Below are 27,150 nucleotides of genomic sequence, written 5' to 3'. Positions count from 1 at the left end.
CTAGGACTCATTTTTTATCTGGGCCTTTGAAAATCATTCCTACTCACTCTGCTGCCACAGGGGGATACATCCCCCCTCTCCCAGCAGCACATATTTTCTAACATTTCATCAACTTCTTTCTGAAATAGAAACTGTCATTTTTATATGATTTCTCCCAGTATTGTTAATGAATTACCAACACTGATGTGGTATTTTACTAGTCATGGTGCTCATTACTAAAGATTTCAGATCTCATTTTCAACTGCCTGCTTATGTTTATTTAATTAAAAATGTGATTGATTTCAGGGCAATAATTGTTAAAAGTTATTTTCCAATTCACTTTTAGATATTTTGCTAATGAAAACCACATTACATTCATGGTGTGCTCTACAGCTTTTGCTTATCCCAAACAATATACTACATTTACTTCATTGTATTTAATCTTCATGTGGCCCCTACCTGAAGCAGAAGTGGCATTTTGGAAAGTTAAAAACTTGTAATGTGAATAAGTCTTCTTCTTTACAGCAGCAGATTTGTGGGGGTTTCAGTGAGAAATGGGTAAGACTGCTGAGACTGCTTTTCCACATACAACTATTATCAATATAAACAGTAACTATTAACATAATGAATTTCTTCAGATTACCTTGTCATGTCTTTAAATGACATTTTTAAAAATAACAGGTAAAGTCAATAACTATTCAAAATATCAAAACCAGCAAATTTTGAATGCTCATCTGAGAAGAGACAGGATTAGCACTGGGGATAATGCAAGAGACAATTAAAGGCAATGCAAGAAAGATGGAGGAAGAAAAGGATTATGGATATGTGGAAGGAAGCCAGGAACTGGTATGTGGGTGTTTGTGATGTCTAGCTAACAGCTTTCTTTAATGAATGTATTATTAGACAACATTTATACACAACTTAATAATAGCTGTATGTCAGAAATTATCCTAAAATCAATTGCTTCAGATCTAGCAAATTAATATTAATTTAAGGCCAAAACAGTGATGCAAGAAGGTTCCCAGAGAAGTTGTGGAAAAATAAACAATATTGCTGAAGATATTTTAGTGCTATGATACTGCTGTAAGTTTCTCCCTCCTGGAGAGTCTTTGAAACAGTCAGAAATACAATATGACAGCTTAGAAATGCTGCTGTCAGAGCGTGCTCCTTCTAACAGAAACCAAAAGACACAAAGACACCTTAAAAAGGTGACAGATGCCTTTGATACTTGTGTCTGTTTTCACACTGCTTCTCAAACTACCTCAGCAATAATCACTAGACTAAGTAAAGCCTTACAAGTGCTGGAACTGGAAGGTATGGAAACCAAAAGGAAAGGGAAGACAGCTCATGTCCTCTAGGCAGAGTTAAATCCTGGCAGATTAAATTGGAGTGAAAACATCTTGTCAATTAATTAGTGCCTTTATTATTTTAACTGACGCTCTGCAGGCCCTGAAGGTTCGCAGCTTTTAAACACCAGAACTGCAAAGCGAAGCTCCTCCCTGAAAACCCAGCGGGCAAATTGAGAGGAGAAAATGTGATCTGAGATAAAGCCACACGGGCTGCTGAGCTGATGACTGGGAAAGGAAGGGACAGGCAGCACGGGAGGGGCTGGAAGGAGCGGGATGTGCCAAGGAGTCCCAGGGAGCTGCTCATCCTCAGCACAGGCAGGGCAGGCTCAAAGCAGCCACGCCGCGGCAGGAAGGGCGGTGGGAAAGTAAACTGGGGCAACTGGGGGGAGTCAGAACAAGCAGAAAGGCGGGATCTGAACGTGAATTGTCCAAAGGTCACAGAATTAACACTGAGCCATACTGGGCATGACTGGAAGTACAAGAGCCAGTGTAGCAGCAAGAAAGGCACTCCTGCCAAGTGGGCACCTGAGGGACCATGGAGAACGGCCCACCCCTGCCTCCCAGCCAGCCTGCAGCAGAGGGCTCTGAGCTAAGGCTAGGGACTGGGCCTTTTAAACTTTCTTTAGACCCAAGCCAGGTTTTCTTAAGTTTACTCAGAATGTTTACAAAATGCACCCAGCTCCATAACTGTCACAGATATATTTTATGAAAAATCTTTTTGCTAGGATCCTTTTCTCCAGAGAAGCTGAGAGGCCTCAGGAATAAAATGTAAACAATGGTTATCTGCTGCTGTGGAATGCAACAGGTGCATCTGTGATTGGTCTCATGTGGTTGTTTCTAATTAATGGCCAATCACAGTCAGCTGGCTCAGACTCTCTGGTCAGTCACAAGATTTTATCATTCCTTTCTATTCCTTGCTAGCCTTCTGATAAAATCCTTTCTTCTATTCTTTTAGTATAGTTTTAGTATATCATTTTATTTTAATATAATATATATCATAAAATAATAAATCAGCCTTCTGAAACATGGAGTCAAGATTCTCATCTCTTCCCTCATCCTGGGATCCTTGTGAACACCACCACACATAACCCTCCAGAAAAGAAAAGGCAAGTTCTGCAGGCAGCTTTTCAGAATATGACACTCTCCTTCTATGTTTGTGTTGAACTAATTCCCAGTTTGGTGCTGGGGAAATTGAGCTGCTGGAAAGACAATCTTTCTTATAAGAAATACAACCAAAACCCTGACCATTTATTTTTCAGCAATTACATCATAAAAGAAAGTAAGAAAGACAAATTTTAATCTTAAGGTCTTGGCCAGCTTGTATTCCTCCTCACCAGAAATTTCAGCAGAAGTGATTCCTCATGGGCTGCTGGATGTGTCAGGAGGGGAGAGCAGCCAGATCCTGGCTGGCAGTGATGCTCCCCTCCCCACGGCTGACGGCAATCTGCCCCACGCTCAGCAGCTCTGGCCCTCTAAAATGAAATGAATCAGCTGCAAAACTGCTTTAATAAACTGGATGAACCAGGTTCAGGGCTGCACAGACACCAGCAGCTCCAGCAGAGTCACCAAGTGATGACAATGCTGGTAACAGGCTGACAGCTGAATGGGATGCAAGAGAAAGAGAGGTATCTGAGAGCCAAAGAGAAAATGCAGGGTCTTTGCTGGCACTGGTTCTCCCTGGGATAAGCACTTTGGATGCAGCATTGGTGTTTGGAGCCACTGAAAAGCAGGAACGCAATCACAGCTGCCCCAAATGGCTGCAATGCTGTGAGAAACTTGGGGGGAAAGGTGGGAAAAGAGACACAGAAGCCTCACTGAGGGAAAAGCCAAAGGGGTGAATCCAAAATGCAGGGAAATGCAGTATCAGTTCTCTGCCCAAGGCTGGTTACTATGCACAGGCTGCCACAAGGAGCAAATGAACTTTTTTGCATTAAAAACAAACTGATGAACAACCCTAAGGAAGTTCCTTCTTCCCAAAGCAGAGTCCACAGAACTATATGCAGGACAAAGCCCAAAGTGATACCCAGGCTGGCAAAGAGCTGCCCTGGCTCTCAGCGTCCTGCTGGGATTTCTGTCTGGTTCCAGTTACTTTTTTCAGTCTTCTGCTGGCTTTGTTCATTTTGCCAATATAATTTTTTAGAGCAAAAGGATGATGGTGTTGCAACTGAGTCTTAGATTTGCTCTCAGTGCACACTACTGTAACACACATAATCATCTATGATAATGATATGCAAGTGTCTTGTGGATAATCCATTCCTGGCTCCAGATAAGGTGCAAATCTCCATTTTCAGGCTTCTAGATTTCTTCCCAGTATCTGCTAACACTGAGTGGTGCAATTGTCTCGCTTCAATATCCCAGAGGGACAATCTCTAGAAAGCCCACCACTAACTCCACTTTTTATCCTCTGAAATGGGCTTTGTTTTCTATTTTGTGGGGTTTTTACCATACCTAATGGAGGGCTGGGCACATTAAGCAGGATGTACATAAAGGTTGGGCTGCACAATGATACAATAAAGTCAGAAGCTCAAAGAAGCTTCAGTACATTCAATATCTGAGCCTGGGCTGGTTCAGTGTCTGGTACAGTTGTGACACAAGCAGACAGCCAAGTGTAAACATGAAGCTGTGAAGTGTCTCACGGCTTGCCAGGTCTTCCCACTATGCACGAGTTTGCATTACAGAACATTTAATGGCAGTGTTTTGACTAGAACCAGCTTTTTCCTTTCAGCCAAGCAGAAAAGTAACAGAGTAATTAAAAAAGTAATGAAAAGTCAATAAAAATTCCTTAAACCAAGGACCCACATTCAGTTGTGATTTCGAAGAGCATATGTCAAGGAAGACTCCTGCTAACTGTCATTTAGCAGGTTGTTAAAAAGTTTCAAAAACGAAATAAAAGTTGATCCAAGTTATGAGGTTTATTCTTTTGTCTGAATTTTTAACTATCTTTTCTATATGGAGCCCAAATAGAAAGCACAAAACACAGTCAAAGTGGTAACCCAGAGAATTTTATGTTATGGCTTACAAAGTTATTTTATGCAAAAAAAGCCATGTTGGCCTCAGTGGAAGAATTTGCACAGGCAGTACATGTAGGTGGCAGAATTCAGGCCCAAAGCTCAGGAATATTGCTTACACTGACAGGTAGCTGCTTTGCAGGAAAATCTTCCTAGGAAGTGTGGCTGATATTTCAGTGTGCCAGACTCTGCACTGAAAAGCAGTGAAGAAAGCTTCCTTTCATGGCATCAGGAGGTGCTGAAAAGATGATGGTAATTTAAACCATCATCACAAAATGTATCCAGCCTTATGCAGATAGTCATGTGAATTTACTTCTGCTGTCAAAAGCTTGTTTTTAGAATAAGCCTTGACTTAGGATAGCATGTAAAATAACATTTTAGACTGTAACTTTTAGGCAGCAATCAACGTACTATTCGTCATTTGCAGTCAAAGTCATAGTACATCAAAACATTAATTTAGTCTAGTGTTTCTTTCTTTTATGGAATTTATAAAATATTATATAGGAGAAACATAGCAATCAGGCTTAGCCCAGAATACAAAGGGCTTTTAGGTCCTCTAATGAGTTGTGTAAGAACAGTGTACTACAAAAAGGCCTGCATGTCATACATCTCTCCCTCATTGTAAAACATTGTTCTTAGCTTTTACTACAGCCAAAACAACTTCATCTTTTTAATTAAAAAAAAAAAAATAGGTATCCAATTTCACTGTGCTTGTGCAGGATGAATATGTTCCGAGTTCCTGACATCACACTGCAACACCAGAGAACGGAAAGAGTCAGGAGTGCAAGAACATGGAAAGGACAGCATGAGCAAAGCCACTGATCTCACTGCTGCCAACTGATGCTTTCTCACACATCACAAAGTCTCAAAATAAAATATTATGTAAAAAATACAAACACACCTTTTCTGGAAAAGTCAGCATCATTCCATTTCCTTCCCGCCAGAGTTCCTGAAGGAACATGCTGTGTCCTCAGCACAGAGCCCGTGCCTGCCTTCCCCTGCCCGTGCTGAGCACCTCAGAGATGTGGAGCTGGCTTTGGCCTTCAGGCACGATTAGAGCACAAAAACAGCACAAAAAGTGCTTTACTCTCACAACACAGCAGGGCTGCCCAGCTCTAGGTAACAAAGACACCTCAGTGTCAAACACTTCATGCTGAAGATGCCTCAGCTATTGGGGACACAGGACAGAGAAGTGGCATAAAATAAACACGATGTGTTTAGAATTGTAAGACTCCAATTCTAGTAACCACCAAATAAAGAATCATTTCAGGGTTTGTGTTTGCATGTGTTCTTAGAAAATGTGCATTTCTGCCGATTTTGTTGTGATTTAAGATTAAGTGATGCAGACAGCAGGTCAGCCTGAAGATACCCCCACACCATTCCAAGAAAATGCTATTTCAGTCACTGCAGTGAGCAGCCTTTCCTAGCAGGGCTGGCTTCAAACCCTGCATACTGGTAAGAGGCAAAATCCCACATTAAGAGGTTTAGTCCAGCTATGATTGTCAGAAGCTGTCAATCACAATGGCTGTTTCTCCACCATTCAGAGAATTAACAATGAATATACTTTTTGACATGCTAAATGAGATCTTGGGACACTTTACAAGACTTGGCTCAAAAGTGCCACCTCAAGAAATACAGAATGCCAGCAATGTTGACACTATGTGACAAATTATATGTTCCTTCACATACTGTGTCACTCCATTCAGTTTTGTAATTGGCACTGACTGCAGCTGAAATCTGATCCAAAGTATACAGAATTAACTGGCATTTGTTTTGTCCCTCAGCATTTTCTATGCTACAGATCTTGGTAAATATTTACTTAACAGGGTGGCATACTAATTTTTCCCATAAAATATACATGTCCATATTAATGATATAATTATTCTTTTTTGTCAGGTGATGGGCTAGCTGTGTACAGCCAGCACAGACTGCAAGCAATGCCTATAGAGTACAAGCAAAGACAAATCTATATAATAAAGATTTTTGTACCCTTTGACTTCTGCCCCCTTCATTAAAAACACTGGAATTACAGAGGTTAATAGCCAGCCCATACCTGCCCAGCAGAAAGATTTTCAAGGAATCACTGTTCCATGGGGAAACACCACCAGCATTAAATCCAGGGTCACACCAATGAAACTCCTATTTAGTGCCCTGGATATTGGTGTGTAATGGCTTTTGTGGGCCTCTCCCTGTTATTTTATCCAATTCCTACTGAAATCATTTCATCTTTTGCCACCCAACAGCACGTTCCCTGGGGTCTCCTGACTTTTTGCAACTGAATTTGTTTTGCATTTGCTGGCTCCTTGGTGATTCGGGTTCTGTAAACCTCTGTTCCATCCATTCCCACCTCTCTGAGTCCCAACCAGCTCAATCCCCCCTAGCCTGGAAACAAGGATGGGCAACAAAGTGCTGAAAATTCCCAGGGATGTTGGGGGGAGCTGAAGTCAGGACTCCATCTCCTCACCCACCCCCATTCCCCTCCCCCAGACAAATCCACATCTGGACACAAATGACTCACTAATCCTGTTAGGAAACAGCATTCAGACCTGTGCTATAGTCCAAGCTCCATCTGCATTCACAGCAATGTAATTCAGGACTGACCCAGATTTAGAATAGATAAAGCAGTGATGTAATGCTAATATGAGCTAAGAATTATATCCTCATATGTATATATATACACACAAATAAATAAATAAATACATAAAATATATAAATTTCTTAAAGAACATTGCAAACTCCTCCCATAGCCTCTCAGTAGCAAAATCAAAGCATGTGGTTTGCACTTTTCTGGAACATTAAAACACCATTTCCTTCTTAACAGAAGAAATTCAGACTATGGTTGGCTTTATTTTCCCCAGAGCTGCTCAGAGTCATTGTGGAAATTTTCAGAAGTCTTGGAAGCACAGAGTTCTCCCTGGCACACCAAACAGGCTCAGTGCTCACAGGTTTGTGTTTGGACATTAATTTTAGAACCATTTCCAAGTATTTTTTAACTGGACCTAAGGATGTGCCAAACAAGTGAAACTTATTACAGCCTCAGGCTCCTAGCATGAGAATTATTTGAAAGGAAAAAAAAAAATCTGCACTGGTTTTAATTTACAAAGAACAGAAACAGCCCTTTGGTTTCATTTTGATTGCAGATATTTTTAGGAATTATAATTTTAAATATATATATATATATATATATATATATATATATGAGACCTCTAAATTATGTTGGTCTTGTCAATGCAAGTGTTTCTTCAACATCATTTTCTAAGCCAATGTGTATTTATTTCCTCAACTCTTTCCCATGTAGTTGTTTATTGGTTCACTTTTTGTTGGTGCCAAATGCAGTAACATTTTGGGTAGCAGCACACAATGATCACCAGAAAGGCAGGGATTATCCAGGCTGGATTATGTGACACCCAACATGTGCATCAAGCCCCTTTCAGGACACTTCCAGGACATAAAAGAACGAGTGGAAGATTCCTGAGCTGTGCTGAACGCTCACCTCATTCCTACAGCCACACTACGCCATCGCTATCTTTATTTATTTTTTTTCATCATAATCACTTGGGCCTCTGGGTAATTGGAACAATTAGGGTGATTAATTGCATGTTTGTAATAAAAACAGAAGACCAGGGAGCGTTACATTACAGGCTAAATATTTTCAGAAAACTCTATCAGCTGGTAGACATAACAAATGCGATCAGTTCAATGCAACATGAGGCTGAGCACATTGTGCAAACTGGTTTGCTCTGGAACTCGAATCTCCTCAAAAGAAGCCAAAGTGTTTAAAAAAATAAACGAAGTCAGAGTGCACAGGGGGAAAAGAAATATTGACATGTGAGGCTGCTGTACTTCTAACATAAAGAAACACTGTTTTCCCTTCGGTCCTTTTATTGTCTAAATAGAAAGTGCAAAGCAGGGGGAAAGCGCACAACAAGGCAGAGAGCTCGGGGAAGGTCAGGAGCTGTGCTTGGAATCAAGGAGTTCCACTGAAAGGAAAACTGGAAAAGCACACAGCAGGGTTCCTACAGGACCAACACATTCCTCACTGGCAGCAAGAGGGCAAACTAACCTGCCACTGCACTCAGACACCAGGGGTTTGGAGAGGGAGGTCAAACCCAACAACAGAAGATATTCCCACTGAAAGTTTCATTTGTTGAATCTTCTCTTACAAATCTGGGCTCTCATCTTCTCCTCAACAAGATGCTACTGAAAGGCAGCTTCAACCCATGCTTCTTTCTGGATTTCCTTGCAACCACCAGCTGGTCTCCCAAGACCACTTGAACTAAATGGGGCATGAATGCTTACTTACACACACCTCCCAAAGGAGAAGCAAGAGCCAAGAACAGGCATTGCCCACCCCTGCCATGAAAGCTGTGCCAGGGCATGGCAAAATGCCAAATTCCCTGTTGGGGAGGGATCTCCCACAGCAATGCCAGACAGGGCTCAGCTATCACAGTGTTGTTATCATGGCCAGCCCCTTCCTGCCTGTCTCCTGAGGAATGTGACCACTGCAACTGCTGTGCACTGCTGTCCCACATTCCAAACCAGTGTTGCACATCTGTGACTGCAGGATCTGGACCATGGCCTTCAGAGAGATGTGTGTCCCATGTCCCAAACCAGTGCTGCACATCAGTGACCCTGCAGGATCTGGACCATGTTCATCAGAGAGATGTGTGTCCCATGTCTCAAACCAGTGCTGCACATCAGTGACCCTGCAGGATCTGGACCATGTTCATCAGAGAGATGTGTGTCCCATGTCTCAAACCAGTGCTGCACATCTGTGACTGCAGGATCTGGACCATGGCCTTCAGAGAGATGTGTGTCCCATGTCCCAAACCAGTGCTGCACATCAGTGACTGCAGGATCTGGACCATGTTCATCAGAGAGATGTGTGTCCCATGTTCCAAACCAGTGCTGCACATCAGTGACTCTGCAGATCTGGACCATGGTCACAGAGAGATGTGTGTCCCACGTTCCAAACCAGTGCTGCACATCAGTGACCCTGCAGGATCTGGACCATGGTCACAGAGAGATGTGTGTCCCACATTCCAAACCAGTGCTGCACATCAGTGACTGCAGGATCTGGACCATGGCCTGCAGAGAGATGTGTGTCCCATGTCCCAAACCAGTGCTGCACATCAGTGACCCTGCAGGATCTGGACCATGGTCACAGAGAGATGTGTGTCCCACATTCCAAACCAGTGCTGCACATCAGTGACTCTGCAGATCTGGACCATGGTCACAGAGAGATGTGTGTCCCATGTTCCAAACCAGTGCTGCACATCAGTGACTCTGCAGGATCTGGACCATGGTCATCAGAGAGATGTGTGTCCCATGTCCCAAACCAGTGCTGCACATCAGTGACTCTGCAGGACCATGGTGCTCATCAGTTAGGAGTCTCATCTTTGGCTGAGCCTTCACCAGGCTCCTCTGGGAGGTGCACTATCCAATTTCTACATAAATAAAAAGCCAGCTTCTTCTATTGCCCACACTCCCACATACCTGCCTGGTTACATGGAGAAAGTGAATAGTGAAAGGTTTTATGTTCCACTTGTATGATTGGAGACTTTGTGCTTTAACACAAGCACAGGGTCACAGGGCAGGAACAAGGTGTTTTCTTTCCAGTCAGCATGAACCTGACATTTATTACATGAGGGTTTTGTTCTATTTGTTTTAAGAGAACTACATTTTAACTTGGTTCAACAATGCTGGAAAACCTGACAAAATATTCCAGAGTGTTTAATCAGCATGAATGGACAAATGTCCAAAAGTTAAAATAGAAGCATATTGCAGTTTGCTCTTTACACCAGTAGGTCTTTCTTGTTCCAGTCCCTGACAAGCATTTGTGTCTCTGCCTTTGGGAAATCTGTCTTAAACATTTCTATTTAGTTGGGAAAAGTTTTTTCAGAGAAATGCCAATGTTTCTTGTGATTAATTATTGAAGAAATTGGCATTTATTTTCAATTTAACTGTGGAGTTTTTGTCAGGCTCATTAAAGTGCCAAGTGCTCACTTGTTTAAGTGAATAAGCAACAGGAATCTGTAAGAGGAGTGGAGGGCAGTGGAGCAGTGCTGAGCTGCACATCATCAGTATTTCTGTGCATACCCTTCAGAAGGGGCCTGGATTTGCCACATGTGTTTTCAGGTATCATCACATTCAAGTGAAACAAACAAACAAAAAAATGTTCAAAATTAAAGGACTGGCAATCTCAAACAGGTTAAAATCCAAACTTCTGAAGAAATTTTCTTGCATTGTCCCTGGGAGTCTCACTTACTACACAGGGGTAAGGAGAAGGACAGACTAAATACATATACACACAAATATACAGGCTACATATTAAAGCTTTGAATTTCCTTCCTTTACCTCCAGGTTGTTACTTTTCAACACAAATAAATTTGTTGTAGATGAGAAGAACCATCCTTCTCCAGCTTAGACCAAACTTTGCATTCAAATATCCAGTTTGTTATGGGGATATTGACTTTGGTTTGCTCACTGCAAAAAAGGCAGAGAAATGCTTAGTCCTTTAATGTTTCAGCATTTAATTCACCATTTACAGAGAAAAGTGTTCTAAAGGCCATGGAGCTCTGGCTCCATGTAAAACCAAGGTCCAGAAAAATTAATATAATCAACTACAAGCTGTTCAGTCAGAACTTCTGCATACATTAGAACTGTTCATGAATATTTGACTAAAATGGTTATCTAAAATTGCAAAGCCATTTCAATTCACTTCTCACTTATTATTCAGTACCCTACTCCTAACACATTTATATCTTGTAAAATGCTCCTCAGCAAGGAATAGAAAAATAGCTAAAAATTCTGCTTTTCTGACAAGACAGTTTTGTAAGCTGTAAAATATACAGTAGCTCTGTTAATGGGTGGCATTCTAAAATAGCGAATTAAATTTGCTACTTGATGTTGCTCACACACATGAAAAATTAACCACCTATTGGAAAAGATCTTATTTTCCCAATCAGGACACTAAAGTAGCCTCTCAAACACGAGCTTAATTATGTAAATATACACAGTATCTATTCACACAGATACTATTCCCTGAGGATACATCACTTTGTGGAGAATTAAATATTAACTTCTGGTGATCCAGAAATTATCATTAGAGAAGATACAGTTTTAGTTACAGCTCAGGCTGAACAATTTTATTACCAGTCACTCAAAACCCTGCACATTATCCACTCTAAACACAGTCTGATTATTGTACCTGCTCAGCTACCTGGTCTAGTGGCAGATGTCTCTGCCCATGGCACGAGGGTTGGACTAGATGAGCTTCTGAAGGTCCCTTCCAACCCAAACCACTGTGTGGTTCTGTGGCAAGTGCAGCTCACACAAAGTCAGACACTTCAGACTGCATCAGTTTGTTGTGTGTTCTCCAAAGAGTCTCACTCCTGCTGAGGAACTGCCCCCCACCATCCTCATGCACCCGTGGTTTATGCTTTTACAAGGATTCTATTGAAAATGGAAATTCTGCTTTGGAACCTTCCCTACAGAGTAACAGTGCTGGGATATTCCAGCTGAACATTTCCTCTGTCCTTTGCCAGAGATATTTCCAGTTTTGCTTTCAGGATCACACACTGCTCTTCCCCTAGGGAACAAACATCTGTAAGGTTCTGAGCCTGCATTCTGGTCACAGCTCAATGTTCAGTGTTCCCTGTGTTTTTCTTGCCTCTCACTGCAAATCTCTCCAAAAGGAGCTAAACTCACTGGATGAAACACTGGCCCTCCAACTGCAGTAATTTGCTTTGCAAGTTTCTGGTTTCTTCACCAAATTTATTTCTCTCAGCTGTGGCTCTCATTTAGTCAGATGTAAAAGATTTGTATTTGCAAGAAGAAAGTCTTGTGTCTGGTATGGATGCAGTCAATCTTGTAGAACTGCTGTGCTTGAATGTTTCAGAAGACATAATGCAGGAAATCACACTTGAAATACATTTAGTTGAGAAGTGAACTGTGGCCAACATTAAATACATTTGTGTGACTGCTACAAGGTCCCCATTGGGGCTTTGTAGGCTCTGAGTCCTATTTACTCTGGTTTCCCCTGCTGGAGATCCCTCTACACTGTGATACATTCTAGCTCTGTTTCTGCAAAGATTCTTTCTCATTCTCTCACTCAGCTTTGAAAACAGAATGCCTTTTTCTTGGAAGGGAGGTTCATACTCGAGCAGAAAAATAAATTCAAACTGCCTTTAATAATAACCTGCTGCTCTAGAGCACTAGCACAAGGGACACCATGCACACCAAGTCTGTACACAGGCTGTGCTTCCACAGGTTTCTATAATTTAAACAGTTCTCAGACATCATTTTTCTGCAAACATTTCAAGTCCAAAAAAGGTTAAGACCACTGGTCTGACAAAACTAGGACAAGAAGAGAATTAACTGCCTGACTTTACTCAGTAGGACTGAGGTCAGGTATTGAACAAAGCCTTCAACTACTACAGCACCCTGCCTCATGAATCACCCACTAAGAGCTAGCTTATTTAACATCTACTTAGAATCTGGATGATTTAAACTCTGTAATAATCACTAATCAATTTGACAAGCTTGAGCCTAGAGGGGGAAAGCCTGAAACTTGGTATAAAAATATCTTTGACCAATTCTTTTCCTACAGTTGCACAAAGAAATTAATTTCTTTATATTGCTGTATAAATATATGTAACTCTCATGCAGAGAGGTCCTCAAAAACAGAGACCTGAACTGAGGGTAACACAATCATACTGAAACAAATGGACAGTCCTGAAGGCACAGCAGTGCCCTTTCTTATAGCCCTGGGTCCTTTCAGCAGGCAGACTGGAAATTGCTTACCCCAGAGGGTAAGTGCCTTCTTGAGCTCCAGTCCCTTCTGTGGCTCCAAGAACAGTTTGGATTATCTATTGCATGAAACACACATTTCAATTTCACCTCAATTTCTTCAACATAACCCACCTGCGTGTTTTCTAGAGAAACTTGCTTACTTGGTTTAAACTTAGAGTAATGGAAAATTCACACCACCCTGTTGGCAATCTGTTCCCCTGGTTAACTCTCCTCCTCTAAAATTTCACTTTTGAACTTGGAAACTGATGCCAACAAGCCAGATTTGTTTAGCCAGTATGAAGCACCGTAAAGACATAAATTGGTCTGAAAGACTCAGATTTCATGTGACCTTGAATCTTGGACTGTAAGTTCAACATGAATCAGCACAAGTCTCATTAGGGCTAAACATCCATTATAGCTAAATTTAGGTCCAAGGAATCCAAAACCATGAATAACTGTGTTAAATTACTTAAAAAATAAAAGCATTCTAGGTTAAGTCTTAAATGTTTCCCTTTCCTGTTTTTATGCTACAGATTTGGTGGGTTTTATATTTAGACTTCTCAAATTGAAAGAATAGTCTGAAAGCAAGAACTTTTTGAATGGGTGTCAAATATAAAGCTGTATCAAGTATGAGTAATGTGTTTTGGGCTTGTTTTATACTGTGGAAGTCAATCCCATAAATGCCATCCAAAACTTGGGTTTAGCTGTAGTTATCACTCATGATCCTGCCACCATCACTGGCGTGGCCTGGGCACACACCTTCCCTGGAGCACTGTGTGCTCTGCCCCGGTTAACAAACACCAAGTAATGTGTTTTGGGCTTGTGAAAGTCAATGCCATAAATGCCATCCAAAACTGGGGTTTAACTGTAGTTACCACTCATGATCCTGCCACTATCACTGGCTTGGCCTGGGTGCGCTGTTCGCTCTGCCCCGGTTAACAAACACCAAGGGACCACGGGTTAACTTCTCCATGGAAATTTTCCTCTCAGCACCGCCAAAGCTGCAGAATCATGGAATTCTGCAGTTGGAAGGGGCCCACAAGGAGCACGGAGTTCAGTGCAGAAGGGACTGGCCCAGGCAGGGACAGAGACAACCTTGGAGCCGGCAGAGCCGCTCTGAGCAGCGCAGCTCTCACCAGGGCAGGTTGCGAGCGAGCAGCTCCGCCTGAGTACGAAACCACCGCTGGCCTCTACCCACACTGAGGAAGTCTGCACCATGTCTGGCTACCACCACAGCAAAAGTCTCCGGGACTCACGACTGAACCCCCGTGCCTGTACCTGTTTGCCCAATGGCATGAAAGGACAGTCCATTGCCGCGGAGCTGAGGCGGGGACACGGGCAGGAGCCGGGGAGGAGCCGTTCCCTCATGAGGCGGGAGCGCCGTGGCCGCGGCCTCGCGAGCGCCCCCTAGCGGAGGGCCGGCCCCACTCCCACTTCGTGAATCGCTGCCAAACTCCAAGGAAACGAATCAGGATTCTGATTTCCCATCTCCCATTTCAGAGTTCCATTGGAGTACGCCAGGTGCTTTGCGTCGGAAGGTGAAAATTGTTATCCCTCTTGAACTTTTTTTGAGGTTTGGCGCTGATTCATTTGTTGCAGCGGCCATGAAAAATTCTGATGAGGTGTTTTGAGGGAAAGCAAAGCGCGGCTGAAGGCTGGGACAGCAGGGAAGGTGGCCCGGGCGGGTGTGGGCTCTGCACAGCCCGCAAAGCTCCGGCACTGAGGTGTCCACCCTCGGCCTTTGTGCCTTTGGAGTGAGGCAGGGGAGAGCTGTAATGTCAGCGCCTTTGTGCCTTTGGGGACAGGCAGGAGGGATCTGTAATCCCAGCGCCTTTGTGCCTTTGGGGACAGGCAGGAGGGATCTGTAATCCCAGTTTTGAGGAACAGCAGGAAGCCCGGAGCCATTTCACAACGTGAGGCGCTCCATGAGGAAGGGGATGTGGAAAGTCAGCCATCTGCAGGTACACGAGGCTTTTGAATTTGTGGAATTTAAGTGTATATTTACTGTTGGAAGAGCATGAGAAACAGTCGATTTGCACCTTGATCAAAAGAATACATTTCTTAATGAGAAACAGAGCCTTTTGTAAAAAAAAAAAATGGGAAGGTTCTCCCAGAGAACTATGTATGTAGCTGTTATTTAAACCACATTCTCTGGAAAGAAGAAGAATTTTGTAAAAATAAATGTATTTGCTGTAGCTTACGTGGCTTGAGCACTTTTGAGTCCCTTGTACCAGTAAGGCTGTAAAACCCTGACAGTAATTATTAAATGAAACCAGAAATGCCTCCACTGAAGACAGTTGTGTAAAAAAAAAAAAAAAACAAAAACAAACAAAACAAAACAAAAAACCTATGTGGAATCACAGCTAGATCCACAGGGGATCACCCTCTGTAATCAGCAGCAAAGTCACCACTAATGTTGCCTGGCTCAGGAGAAGATCCAAAGAACCAGCAAGAAGAAATGAGACCCATTGTAATTAAAAGTAATGCCAAAATAAATCTGTTTTTTGTGGGAGCTCTTTCAGAATTGTTGAAGCCAAGCTTACTTGTGTATGGTAAGATGTACCTGCAAGGATATATGGAAAAGTCAAATGCACAAGGTGGGTGTGTGGACATGGCACTGCCTGGGCATCTGTGGTGGATCAGGAGCTCTCTCTGGGCTGCAGAAAAACAGGCAGGCAGTCCCTCTCTGATTTCAGGAACACTTTCCACAAGGTCTCTCTTTACATTTGGATTTCTCCCTTACATTCTGGCAAGCTAAGCAGAGACATAACTCTGTAACTAATGCTAATGTTGGGGTAGTAAAATATTGGGCAAAAAAAAAAATGGGAAAAGCAGACCCACTTGCCTATGAGAATGATTTAATTAAAGTTTTCACTGTTCTAAAATAGTTATGTTTCACGTCGTAAAGAATTTTTCTGTCATGAAAACTATTTTTTTAAGGGGAAGGAAATTTTTCTTTGCTGCAAGAGGACTTTATTGGTAAGCAATTAAATATTTCTTTGGATTGCAGTTCAAAATTAATTACTCATTAATGTGGAAAAACCAGCTTTAGTCTTGCTGTGGACTCAGAGGTTTCCAACTGGGTGCATCTAATTCCAAGAAGAAAAAAAACAAACCTAGAAGGAGTATTATAATTACTGTCATATGAAAACCTGCTTCAGTCCAGATGTAGAAGCCAATAGTCCAAGAGTGTTAACACTGAGCAGTCTGCTGCAGGGAAATGACAGATGAATCCTACATATGTTTGCAGAATGGACATATTATACCATCCTTCTAAAATCTCTTGGGTTTGTTTTCATTTTTCTAAAGCTCCTACCAAAAAATAAAAAAGCAAGCAGATCTACAATCTGAGAGGTTTGAGTGTCACAGACACCTCTCCATAAAATCTGGATCCTAAACTTAAATACCTAACCAATGCTGTCCACTCTCTCCACCCTCACAAGGAATTCCACTGAAATAACAAAATTAGTGGTGGGAGTAAATGTTAAAGAGCTGCCTCCTAATTCCAGTTTTTCTCCTTCAAGGAACAAACAAGAGCTCGTGGCTCTGTGAGGACCCAGGGACTTGCAGCAAGGACAGAGAACTGACAGAAGTGCCAGGTGTTAGGAATCACACCTGCAGGAGTTCAGCTCAAGGGAGTGAATCCTCAGAAATCTGAAAATAGTGATGATGACAACTGCATATATTTGCAGATTTCCTACTGCAACCAGTAGCAGCTTGTATGCAGAAAGATTTCAGAAGCAAAAAGAATCCTTTCCTTTTCCTTCATGAATTTTATTAATTCAACCAAAGTCTGTGTCAATTCAGCCTTAATAAAAAACAATAAAATTCTGGGATGATTTAGGCTGGAACAACCTCTGAGTGACTTGTCTAATCCAAATAATTCCATTTCAATCCAAACTGATTTCATTATCCCTAAGTCATTTATTTAAATAAATGGGAGTCAGAAGAGATCACAGAGTTTAATTATTGGAAACACTAGTTGGCACTAAGTTTGGAATTAAAATTGCTCACTTTGAAGTCCTTAAGTGCACAGTGTGACAATGCCAGTTGTCAAGGAATGGTTTTTCCTTGGTTAAAAAGGACAAGCTGAGCACAAAGTGGAAGAATGAAAGCTTGAATTATCCATGTAAGATAGTTCATCCTGTCAGCTGGAGAGTTACCCATTTTCAGTTCTCTTACCAAATCATTTACATCTCTGGGCAGGGATAGGTGCAAGAACTTGGGGACAAGTTTCCTGAAGTGTACAAGTCTGAAATGACACCACACAGAGTTTGGCTGATGACAGGATTAAGTATATTAAACAGGATTGGCCTCTCTGTTTTCCTACAGCTGTAGGAACACAGAGACTTAAGCTGTGCTGAGGGAGACTTAGGTTGGATGTTAGAAAAAAGTTTTTTACTGAAAGAGTGATAAAGCACTGGAATCATCTGCCTGGGGAGGTGGTGGAGTCACCATCCTGGGTGTGTTTAACAAAGCCTGGATGTGGCACTGGGTGCCAGGGTTCAGTTGGGCTGTTGGGGCTGGGTTGGACTCCATGATGTTAAAGGTCTCTTCCAACCTGGTCATTCTGTGATTCTGTGAAAATCACTTGACCCTTTGCCCCAGTCACCTTCCTTTCCTTCAGGTGTATAAAGCAGCAAGGTTTGGTAATGGTTTTACAGCTGCTCTGCCACACCTGGTGTGTTCTAAAACTGACTTTAGACTCCCCCTATAATCAACTTCTCCATCTTTTCAGTTTAGTTACCTTTCTCTGGCTCTTTCTTAAACTACTTCCCTCTGGAGATGCCCATTTATCTGCAGCAACACAGCAAGGGAGACCCTTGTGGGGTGCCAGACCATCCTTCCAGCAGCCAAGTAAGGGCTTTGGTTCACTTGATGGTTGTTCAGAAAGATGGAGGAAAAGGAAAATAAAGAGTTTGACTTGGCAGTCTGGAAGCAGTCACTGGCCCAGTAGAACAGAGAGCAAACAGTGCAGTGTATCTACAGTGGCTGTGCATTACAGTCACTGAAATGGGCTGCAATCCACCCTGCTTTGGGATTTAAGGAGTAATACAACACTGAATATGACTTTAGAAAAATATCTGGGAAGGAGCTGGTTCAAGTATTCATCCTGAACATTGCTATTTTCTTAAATAATTATGTTATAAAAAACAAACCCTCCATCCACAGAGGAACCTGCTTTGTAGGCACTGCTGGTGTTTCTGTTTGTAGATTATTTTATTTTGAAAAGAAAGAGGTATCCAGAGCTTTCCAAGCAGACAGAAGTTTTGGAACACTCTGGGGAGCAAAGATCCTGTTGTAAATCTAAACTATAACAAGTTGTACATCAGATTCTTTGCTCTAGATAAATGAGTTTTTCTGGTTTTATTTCGTGGCAGTTCTAAATTTGCCACTTTCACTTTTTTGCCAGAACACTGCACTGCAAAGCATTCCAGAAGATCACCTACTACATTAAACAAAAGATAAATGTTCAGCTTAGCAGAACTTCTTTCCTTCTTACAAATATCAGAAAAGAAGTCTGTTTATTTTACTGCGCTCACCTCTACAGAAGCAGAAAGATGTAGGAAAAAAAATACTGAGGCCTAAATCTCTTTCCAGACAAGTCTGTTACACAGAGCTGTTCAGGGCAACATGACATTTGGCTAGAAAAATTACATGCAGACACACATCAAACCATAACAACTGTTTAATGCATCTTTTTTAATTATACAAAAGTCTCACCCCAATTATTCCAACATTAACAACTGATCCACTTGATACAAAACCAATTAATGCAGGAAAAACAGTAGAGGAATAAGCCATTCATTTTTAATTAAAGATTATCACTGACAATCATAGTAAGGATGGATTTGACTAATTATTATTGTAACTGGTGTTTTGTCCTGGGCTAATCTCTCCACACCTTGGCTATGCCACAGTGCACTTCCAGTACACACGTGTAAAACTGTCTACAGGAGCCCTTTACAAACAAACAGCACTGCTCAGTTTCAGCTGTCCTGAGTTAAACAACACTAAATCATGTACAAATCATCAAGGACATTCAAAATGTCAGATGTGAAGCCTGTGTGACAAGAGTGATCCCAATTAACTTGTCCCCAACCTACACAGCAGGTGCCTTAGAGGAGGCAGAAACAATGTGGAGGCACCAGGCCTTTCATGACATTCCTGCTGTGTCCTTCCAGACAGCACCCACCTTCCCTGCCCTGCTCAGTCATTCCTAGGCACCAAGTGCATCAGCAACCCAGGCTGTCTTCTCATCCTCTCTCACACAGTCTTCAGGCTCCACATCCCTGAACTCTTCTGTAACACTGAGAACCAGATTTCCTTTGTAGCAAACTGATACAAACAACATCTTTGTGACTACTGTCATGAACATGAAAATGCTGCAGAGTGCACATGGCTCAGAGACCATGGTCTGGGAGCCAGGTAGCCTCAGCAGAGGAACAAATTCAGTGTCATAATCATTTATTGCTTTCACTGAAAAACCTTTTAGGAACATGGGCTTTGTAGTGCTTGGGAGGCAGAGCTGTGAGCCTGGTAGCTCCAACATTGATCATAAAGTGAGGCAGGGACTAATCCCCTCCTAGCTGTTGTGACTGCTCAGTGATTAAGTGTCACTCTACCCTCATTAACTAACACTCAGAAATGGGAACACTGCTGCCTGCTCTCAGCTCTTCTCCAGCCCATTTGTTGTGTATAATGTACAGATTGGTCTCTTCTTGTTTATTCTGGGGAAGAAGGAGGTTGGCCACATTCATGAACCACCCCTGAATCCTCACTGTCAGCTTCAGTGGCTAAAATGAAGAATAGAAAAATGTCAGAGTTAAACACAAGCAAAGAAGCAGAAACCCCAAACCCTTTGTTTCAGTTCTTGTTACACCTGGAATCAATCACATTTCCACATTTGAAGCTGCACTGGAATAGAAGTATGAGGCAGACACTTCTGCCCACTTACCCACAGTGAACCTATGCCTTTCTAACACTCCTGTGAATTCTCAAACTGATTCATAATCCATTTTCAAATCCAACTCGGGATTTTTATTTTCTCAAGTATTTACTTGGCAATTTGCATTAAAAGCTCCCTCATCTCTTCACAGGCAACCTGAGTTTTGGTTTTCTGTGGCTTGCTCTTTTAGAAAGCCAACCATTTGCAACCAGAGTCTACCATCAGATGCTGTACTGGCTGTTTTACTGGACATATCTTGTGTTTATTTTGTCAAATCTCTGTAACATGACCAGTCAATTCTGCATGAAATTGTGTAACAACATGTCTATACTTCACACCACCCCTGTAAACTGAACTGGCCTCATTAACTCAAACCTTTCTGGAAGCATCTTCTACCCTAGGCTTACTTCAGGTAAGCCTTGGATCCAGTTTTTAATTTTTTGTTTTTATCTGCAATTTCCTTCTGGGCAGAGATTACAGATACTTCTCCTCACCAGCTATCACCCTGCTAGGGCTTTCTATATTCATCTTCCTGCAGCAGTTTTGCCAGAAAGCCCATTTCACCTCAGTTCGGGAGGTTTCTGGAGAAAGGATGTTCCCAAGTTTAACTGCAGGTTTCAGTCAGCTCCATTTTGAAAAAAGAAAAGACATTATGCAATCCTAACACATCCTCATGCATTACACATTACAGCTTTTCTCTTTTTTCAAGCATCTTGAATTCCAGAAAGAATTTATTAGTTTCACTCTTCCCTTTACATCTGCATCTTCTGCTGCCAGGCTATTTTGAATGACCTCATGCAGAATTATTCCCCCTCACTGGGTTACAATTGCAAATTCCTACATATCCTGGAGCACAAATGCTATGCAGTAGAATTAATTTCTACTTTCTCCATAGCACTAAGGAAACTGGATTGTTCTCTGAGCAACACAATCCATGATGCATTGTTTCCTATGGCACTGTGCCTGGGCTGTGATTTCCCTGGTGTGTGTTAAGGGCTGAGGTCATTAGATGGCATTTTGCTCCCTGGGGGACGCTGCTCCACTGATGTTTCCTCTCCAGTTGCTGTTTCCATCAGGTTTTGGCCAGTACAACTTCTCCCTACCAACGCAGGACTGGATTTCCTCTGTTTCCCTCATGCACTACTGTAACTTCACCTTGTCCCCCATGTTTGTGTGCCACTCCCTGTTCCTTCCCTTCCCTCAGAGTCCAACAGAAAAGCTACAGCTCCCTACATGTTCTCTGCCACTGCAGCATCCCCCAGATTTTTGTCCCCTCCAAATCACAAAGCCCATTAATCCTCAACACACTCCCTGATCTGCAGGCTAGCCCTTTGTGGTGGTTTGACCAGGAAGAAGTGGGAATTCTGGGAAGCTGTGGTCAAACCAATGAAGGTTTTGGGTTTGAGACTGGCACCTGGTGTAGCCAGTGGGGTTTGGACACACCTCCGAGAATACACAGGGGTTAAAAAGCAGGGCACTGCCCTTGGATCTCTCTCTTGGGACGTCGCTTCGAAGAGGTCAGATCACCCTCCCCTGTCCAGCCTTGCTGCTGGGCGGGGGAGGGGCAGCCATGCGGTAGGCCCGGGGCCTGGACAGAGATGGGGGTTGAGGGGGCTTCAAGGATGGAAGGGTGGAGGAGCCCCAAGAGACATCGGGCAGTTATCCCCCCCCCAGGAGGGAGAGAGAGGAGAGCCGGCGTCTGAATGTGATAGCAGCCGGCCCGGGAGGAGAAAGGGGGGGGGAAGAGTGCAGCCTGGCCGGCGGAGCAGCAGCACCTGTGGGAGTACCAGCAGTCCGGGACAGACAGAGACTGAAACTTTTAACCCTTTCTTTCATGATTGGGGCCTTGCAAAGATGCTAATCCTCCTCGAAGCTGAATAAGAAGGGAGATAAGAGATGAGATGAGACAAGGACCTGGCCCGAAGAACGTGGAGATGATTGAATGGGGAGAGATGATTTGGAGTGGCCCTTTGGCTGGACTTTTCTTGTGGCCATGGACTCAATTGTTCCTGTGACACAGACTGCACTTAGGGGGAAGCAGTGGCTCAAAACCAGGAGGGTTCTTCGTGAGGACCCCCCGGCCCCAGGGGGTTGGAAAAATATGGGGGGGACAGATGTCCCAAAGCAGAGACTGTGCCTTTTTGGAGTGAGACAAGGCATCCTTGAAAGACAACCCTAAGAGCAGCTCTGGCCATGCGTCAGTGGTGAGAGCACTGGGCATGGAAGGAAGATGTCACAAGCGGCAAAAGGACTTTTTCCGGGCGGTGCCGAAGTGACAGGGAAGCACACGAGGTTTCAGTGTGTTTCCAGGGGAAGCCTATGGAACAAGAAGGACTCCTTTCCTCTTCATGAACTGCAGTTTGAGTATACTAAAGTGTGGGGCCAAGGCTGGGCAGTTGATGATTTGGGAGAATGTATCGGATTGGGAAAGTCAGGTAGTGGGGAGGGGGGAAAGTAGTTTTTGTAAGGTTTTCAATTTTTTTCCTTTTCCTTATAGTCTTTCCCTATTTTCCTGTAGTTTAGGTAATAAAGTGTTCTTTATGTTTAAGTTGGAGCCTGTTTTGCTTATTCCTGGTCACATCTCACAGCAGACACCAGGGTGAGGCATTTTCATGGGGGGCACTGGCTCTGTGCCAGGCTCAAACCATGACACCCTTGTTTCCCTCTCTTCCCCTCAAACTCAAACTTCACCTCCAGTGCACCAGTATCTCCTACACACTGCCTTTATCAGTATCTTACAATAACTGCACATTTCTACAATGTCTGTACAGCCCCATTCTGCCATATTCTCCATGTTCCCCTTGTCCAGCACATCTCCTGCTCCCCTTCCTTTGGCTTTCCAGCCAGACAAGGAGCAGGGATGCCCTGAGTGCTGGGGGATGTGTCCCCACTAGCAGGCACTCGGTGGCTGGCCCAGGGACACACAGCCCAGTCAGGACCGAGTGCAGGGGCACAGCCAGCCCTGCACCCCAACAGGGCTGCAAGCAAATGCTTCAGTGGGAGGCATCTGCTTCCCTTGCACATCAGTAGTGTGCAGGCATCACAACAGATATGCTTGGCTGAAAATAGCTAATGGGTTGAAGAGTTATGAGAGGACTGACATTAACAGAAAATGAGCCTTATGTTGTTGAGAAATTAGACCAAAAAACCCCAATTTACATTTTGTCCCACATCACCATCACCACCACCATCTTTTCAGTTGAGATCATTCTACTTCTTTCTCCTCCCTCTTGATTTTTCAGTGGGTGACGTAATCTATTTCATAAACAGCTCACTTAATGATTTTTTTGTTCTCATGTTCAAGAAGAGAAAGTTATATTGATTTATCTTCATTTTTAAAAATTTAAAATTAAAAAAACTTAAAATAAAACTGGCTATTTACGCATCCAGTATTACTGGTTAATTCTCTGAGCAGCTCTACCCTCTTGTGGTCACAGCTTAGCTGCAGCCAAATGAAAAACTTGCTAATATAATCACAAATATGTCCACATGTAGGCACAGTACATGAAAGAGACCTAAAATAAAAGGAGCATAAAGACTTAATCTATGACATAAATTTAAAATCCTCTGGGAATCAGAGATTCTGAAAATTCAATCTTTCTTTTCCAGCAATTAAAATCTAGGATTTTCATGTGAGCAAGAAATTTTGTATTATTCATGGTGTTAGTCCACATTATTTTTTAACAATTTGTCCAAACTGAAAAACAACCAATAATTTTTAAGATATGCCCTGCACACTGGCTATGTAGAGAAATATTTTCTTTTTGAGAACATCAAGAGATCATTTTCTGGAATAGCTCTGAATCCTGGGACTTTGACATCTGCCTGAGACTGAGGTGCTTGTCAGCTGGAAAGCCCAAGCAAGCCAGGCTGCCTCCCCTGGGTCAGCCCTTCCCAGAGCTCTACAGGCTGGCCCAGGAGTCAGGACTTCAGGATCACAGAGGTCAAAACTAGCTGGGATCAGGATTTCCTGGGTTTCCATCTCTGTGATTAGATACTGAAAGCAGGTTACCAGTGACTCTCTCTTACCATGCACTTCCTTGGTTGTTTCAGCCAGGATGTTGAGTGAAACCGGAGCTGGGATGTAATGAATGCCGGTCAGAAATCCTGGCGGGATGAACGGACGCAGAGGAGTGTAGTATCCTTGAGGGAAATCTCCAGCTCCATCTGGAACCTGGGGACACACATGAAGCAGATCACCTTCCATCTAAAGACTCTCTCCAGGATACACCTGTGTTATCAGACCATTTCTGGGGTTTTGTCCATTTGCTGCCATGTCAGTGCACATATTGGCATGTGAAAGTCTGTGCACAGGACAATATGCTGCAACTGAGGAGCAAGAACTTCTCAGACCATGTCAGAGCAAAACTGAATCTTTTAAGTCCTTGCCACCTGTTCTAGCATCTCATTGGAGTAGTTGGTTTAAACCAGGAGCAGCAATCTTCTTTCTCAGTAACCCCTAAAATGTGACAGGGAGTTTCTATACAAGCATAATAGATCTATTGTTTATTGTCTTGAGGCAGACCACTCTACCTTAACATCACCTGATTAATTGCACTGAAAGCAGGTCAGATTATTAACATCACTATTTGCTAATGTTTTCTTCAGTGCAATGTATCAAAATGCTATGAAGTAACTGATAAGGAAAAAGACTGTTCATGGTTACTTCACCAGAGAGAAGGCAGCTAAAATGAAGCAGAATTAGCAGAGGTAATCAGAAGCAGGCTACTCACTGATACAGTGGTTGCATTCCCTGGCACATAGCTGCTAGGAATGTGTCGGAATCCTCTCTGAAGTGATATCCCTGGAGGTGATGGAGCTTCCCCACCGCTTGACTCATTGATGGCAAATCCCAGGGAAAATGGGTGGTAGGGATATACCCCAGAACACCCAGGATACACTTTTGGGATTTCTCTCTCCAGGTATTCTGGGTTGACAGGGTATTCTGGAGGAAAAGCAGGATGAGCTAGGGAACAATGAGAAAAGAACAAATAAAATGATCCATGTAATTTTATGGAGTTGAGCAGAAGTAGCTGCAGAACTTTTCTGTCTTGTGTACTGTGAAGTTTATCCTTAGTAAAGCACTGGCTACAGAATCTTATTCTTTCAGAACATCAACAAGAGCAAAACAACCTACCTTAACTTTTTACTCAAGTGGTAATTAAAACAAAATTCCAGAGAAATAGCAGAGTTCTAACTTTCTAGCATTCTAATAATGCAGTCTTATCTGTCACTTCTTAGGTTAATTTACAGCACACTCAGTTTTAGGGTCATACACAAACAAATCAGAAGCAAAAATTAGTTACTTCACTTTTTATCTTGCATCTTGAATCTTATATGGCCTCTCTGAAATTTTAGGAAAAAGAGTGGCTATTTGAATGTAAACAGGGTCCTTCTTGTCTGCCCCATCCTCTGACTCGCAGAGAAGGCAAAGAATTTCCTTTGAAAGGTTTACTTCTGGAGTACTGTAAATTTGTGCCTTATCTTTTTTTGAAGTTGGTCAGCAGGTTAGCAATGTTAAGAGAAGGACTGACAGACATCTGTATAGCTACTGTCATCTATAAACATACTTTTATTCCAAAACAAAGCTAAAAAGGGTAAGTTATTGAGAGTATTCTCTGGGGACTGCAGATGTCCAAAATAAGTCTTCTCAGAACAACATTTTGTGTTGCAGGCTGCCAACTCTCCAGAGACTCAGATTCATGACTACTCCCATCAGTAAGAATTTCTGCAACATTCTTATAGTAATAGAAGGGAGTTACTATAATAAATTAGACAAGTCACATTAAAAACTCTATTAAAGGAAGCCATTTAAGAGATGACAGACCACACAACTGCTCCACCTGAGAAGTTTATGCCCTGCTCTTAAATACCAAATTCACTTTTACATCAAGTCATCCAAACCAAATTTAGTCTCTGCTACAGGTATGAATTAAGGCAAAAAGGTCTTTTGCTTTTAGTGCTAGCATGAAATGCTAGCTACAGACAGCTGCAGCAGTACCTTACTTATTCACATGCTATCGCTGAACTTTTTAGCTTTTTTTTTTTTTTTGCTGGAATTTTGTGCCTGTGAGTTTATAAACACAGTGAAAGCGCTCAGAGAAATAAGCGGAGCAGATCCAGTTTTGTTGCACTCCCAGATTAATTTCCCTCTCGGTGAAAGCCACTTTGCCTAAGCCTCGAGCTCGCAGGGGGCGGCGAGGCCGAGCACGCCGTTCCCGCGCCGCGCTGCGAAGCAAAGGGATGAGGCTACAGAGCCCACATGGCAGCCCAGCGCCCTCAGGGCAAGGAGAGCGGGACAGAATGCAGGAGCGAGCGGCTCTCCGGGCAGCCGCAGCCTGAGGAATCCCCGAAGTGCACAAGTGGCGCCTTTGACAGGGGGAAGAGAACAGAGGGAGATGCTGGGAAAGGCTCTGGACAGGTCCTTACCGTCGTCCCTGAAGGGAGGTGGCGGTGGCGCCCAGCATGCCGTGCCCTTGCCGCCGCTGTCGGGCTGGGCGCCCTTCTTCCTCTCGTGGCCGCAGTGCTCGGGGGCCCCGTCCTCCCGGGCCGCCGCCCCACGGCCCTCGCCCGACGGAACGGGCTCCGCGCCCGCCCTGGCCGGCGGCTCCGTCTCCTGCTGCCTCAGCGCCTTCTGGGCTGCCATGATCTTCTGGCGCTCGGTGATGAGCGAGCACTTCTCGCACAGGCACAGCTTCCAGCGGCAGTGTCCGGCGTGGCCCTTGACGGGCACCACGAAGCCGTGGTTGCGGCAGCGGGAGCACTTGGGTGCCCGCAGCGCCTTCGCCGTGGCCTCGGCCGCCTCCATGGCACCGCAGCGACCCGCCAGACCCCCCGTCAGGCCCTCCCCTTCCTCTGGGCTTTTCTACGGCACAGGGTGGCTGCCCGGCATGTAACATTCCGGGGCGGGGGCCAGGAGAGCCCATGGCAGCGGGTGGGGAGCGCCCTGCTCCCCGCGGCCTCCCTGCCCTGCGCCTGGCACGGCTCCCCCGGGCACCCCCTGCCCGGGCCCTTTGGTGCGGGCGGGAGCCGAGCCGTGGGGGCCGAGCCTGCCGGAGCTGCGGGGGGTACG

General features: G+C 43.6%; 1 protein-coding gene and 1 long non-coding RNA gene across 2 annotated transcripts; one reads left to right on the top strand and one right to left on the bottom strand.

Moving 5' to 3' along the window:
• The first annotated feature begins 14,682 nt into the window (after nucleotides 1-14,682).
• Nucleotides 14,683-16,954, top strand: LOC135451160 (uncharacterized). The gene is made up of 3 exons (XR_010441237.1): nucleotides 14,683-14,888; nucleotides 14,935-15,090; nucleotides 16,654-16,954. It is a non-coding gene; the product is annotated as an uncharacterized LOC135451160 (long non-coding RNA).
• A 1,757-nt stretch (nucleotides 16,955-18,711) lies between these two features.
• On the bottom strand, nucleotides 18,712-26,903 carry DMRTB1 (DMRT like family B with proline rich C-terminal 1). Its single transcript, XM_064719937.1, has 4 exons — nucleotides 26,508-26,903; nucleotides 24,812-25,044; nucleotides 24,108-24,252; nucleotides 18,712-19,926 (listed from the first exon to the last, which is right to left on the bottom strand). The coding sequence occupies exons 1-4, from the start codon at nucleotides 26,884-26,886 to the stop codon at nucleotides 19,856-19,858; spliced, it is 828 nt and encodes a 275-aa protein (XP_064576007.1). The 5' UTR covers nucleotides 26,887-26,903; the 3' UTR covers nucleotides 18,712-19,855.
• Between the last annotated feature and the right edge of the window lie 247 nt (nucleotides 26,904-27,150).

Source organism: Zonotrichia leucophrys, chromosome 8 (assembly GCF_028769735.1).
Source record: "Zonotrichia leucophrys gambelii isolate GWCS_2022_RI chromosome 8, RI_Zleu_2.0, whole genome shotgun sequence".
Lineage (NCBI taxonomy): Eukaryota > Metazoa > Chordata > Aves > Passeriformes > Passerellidae > Zonotrichia > Zonotrichia leucophrys.
This window is presented reverse-complemented; position numbering and strand designations above follow the sequence as displayed.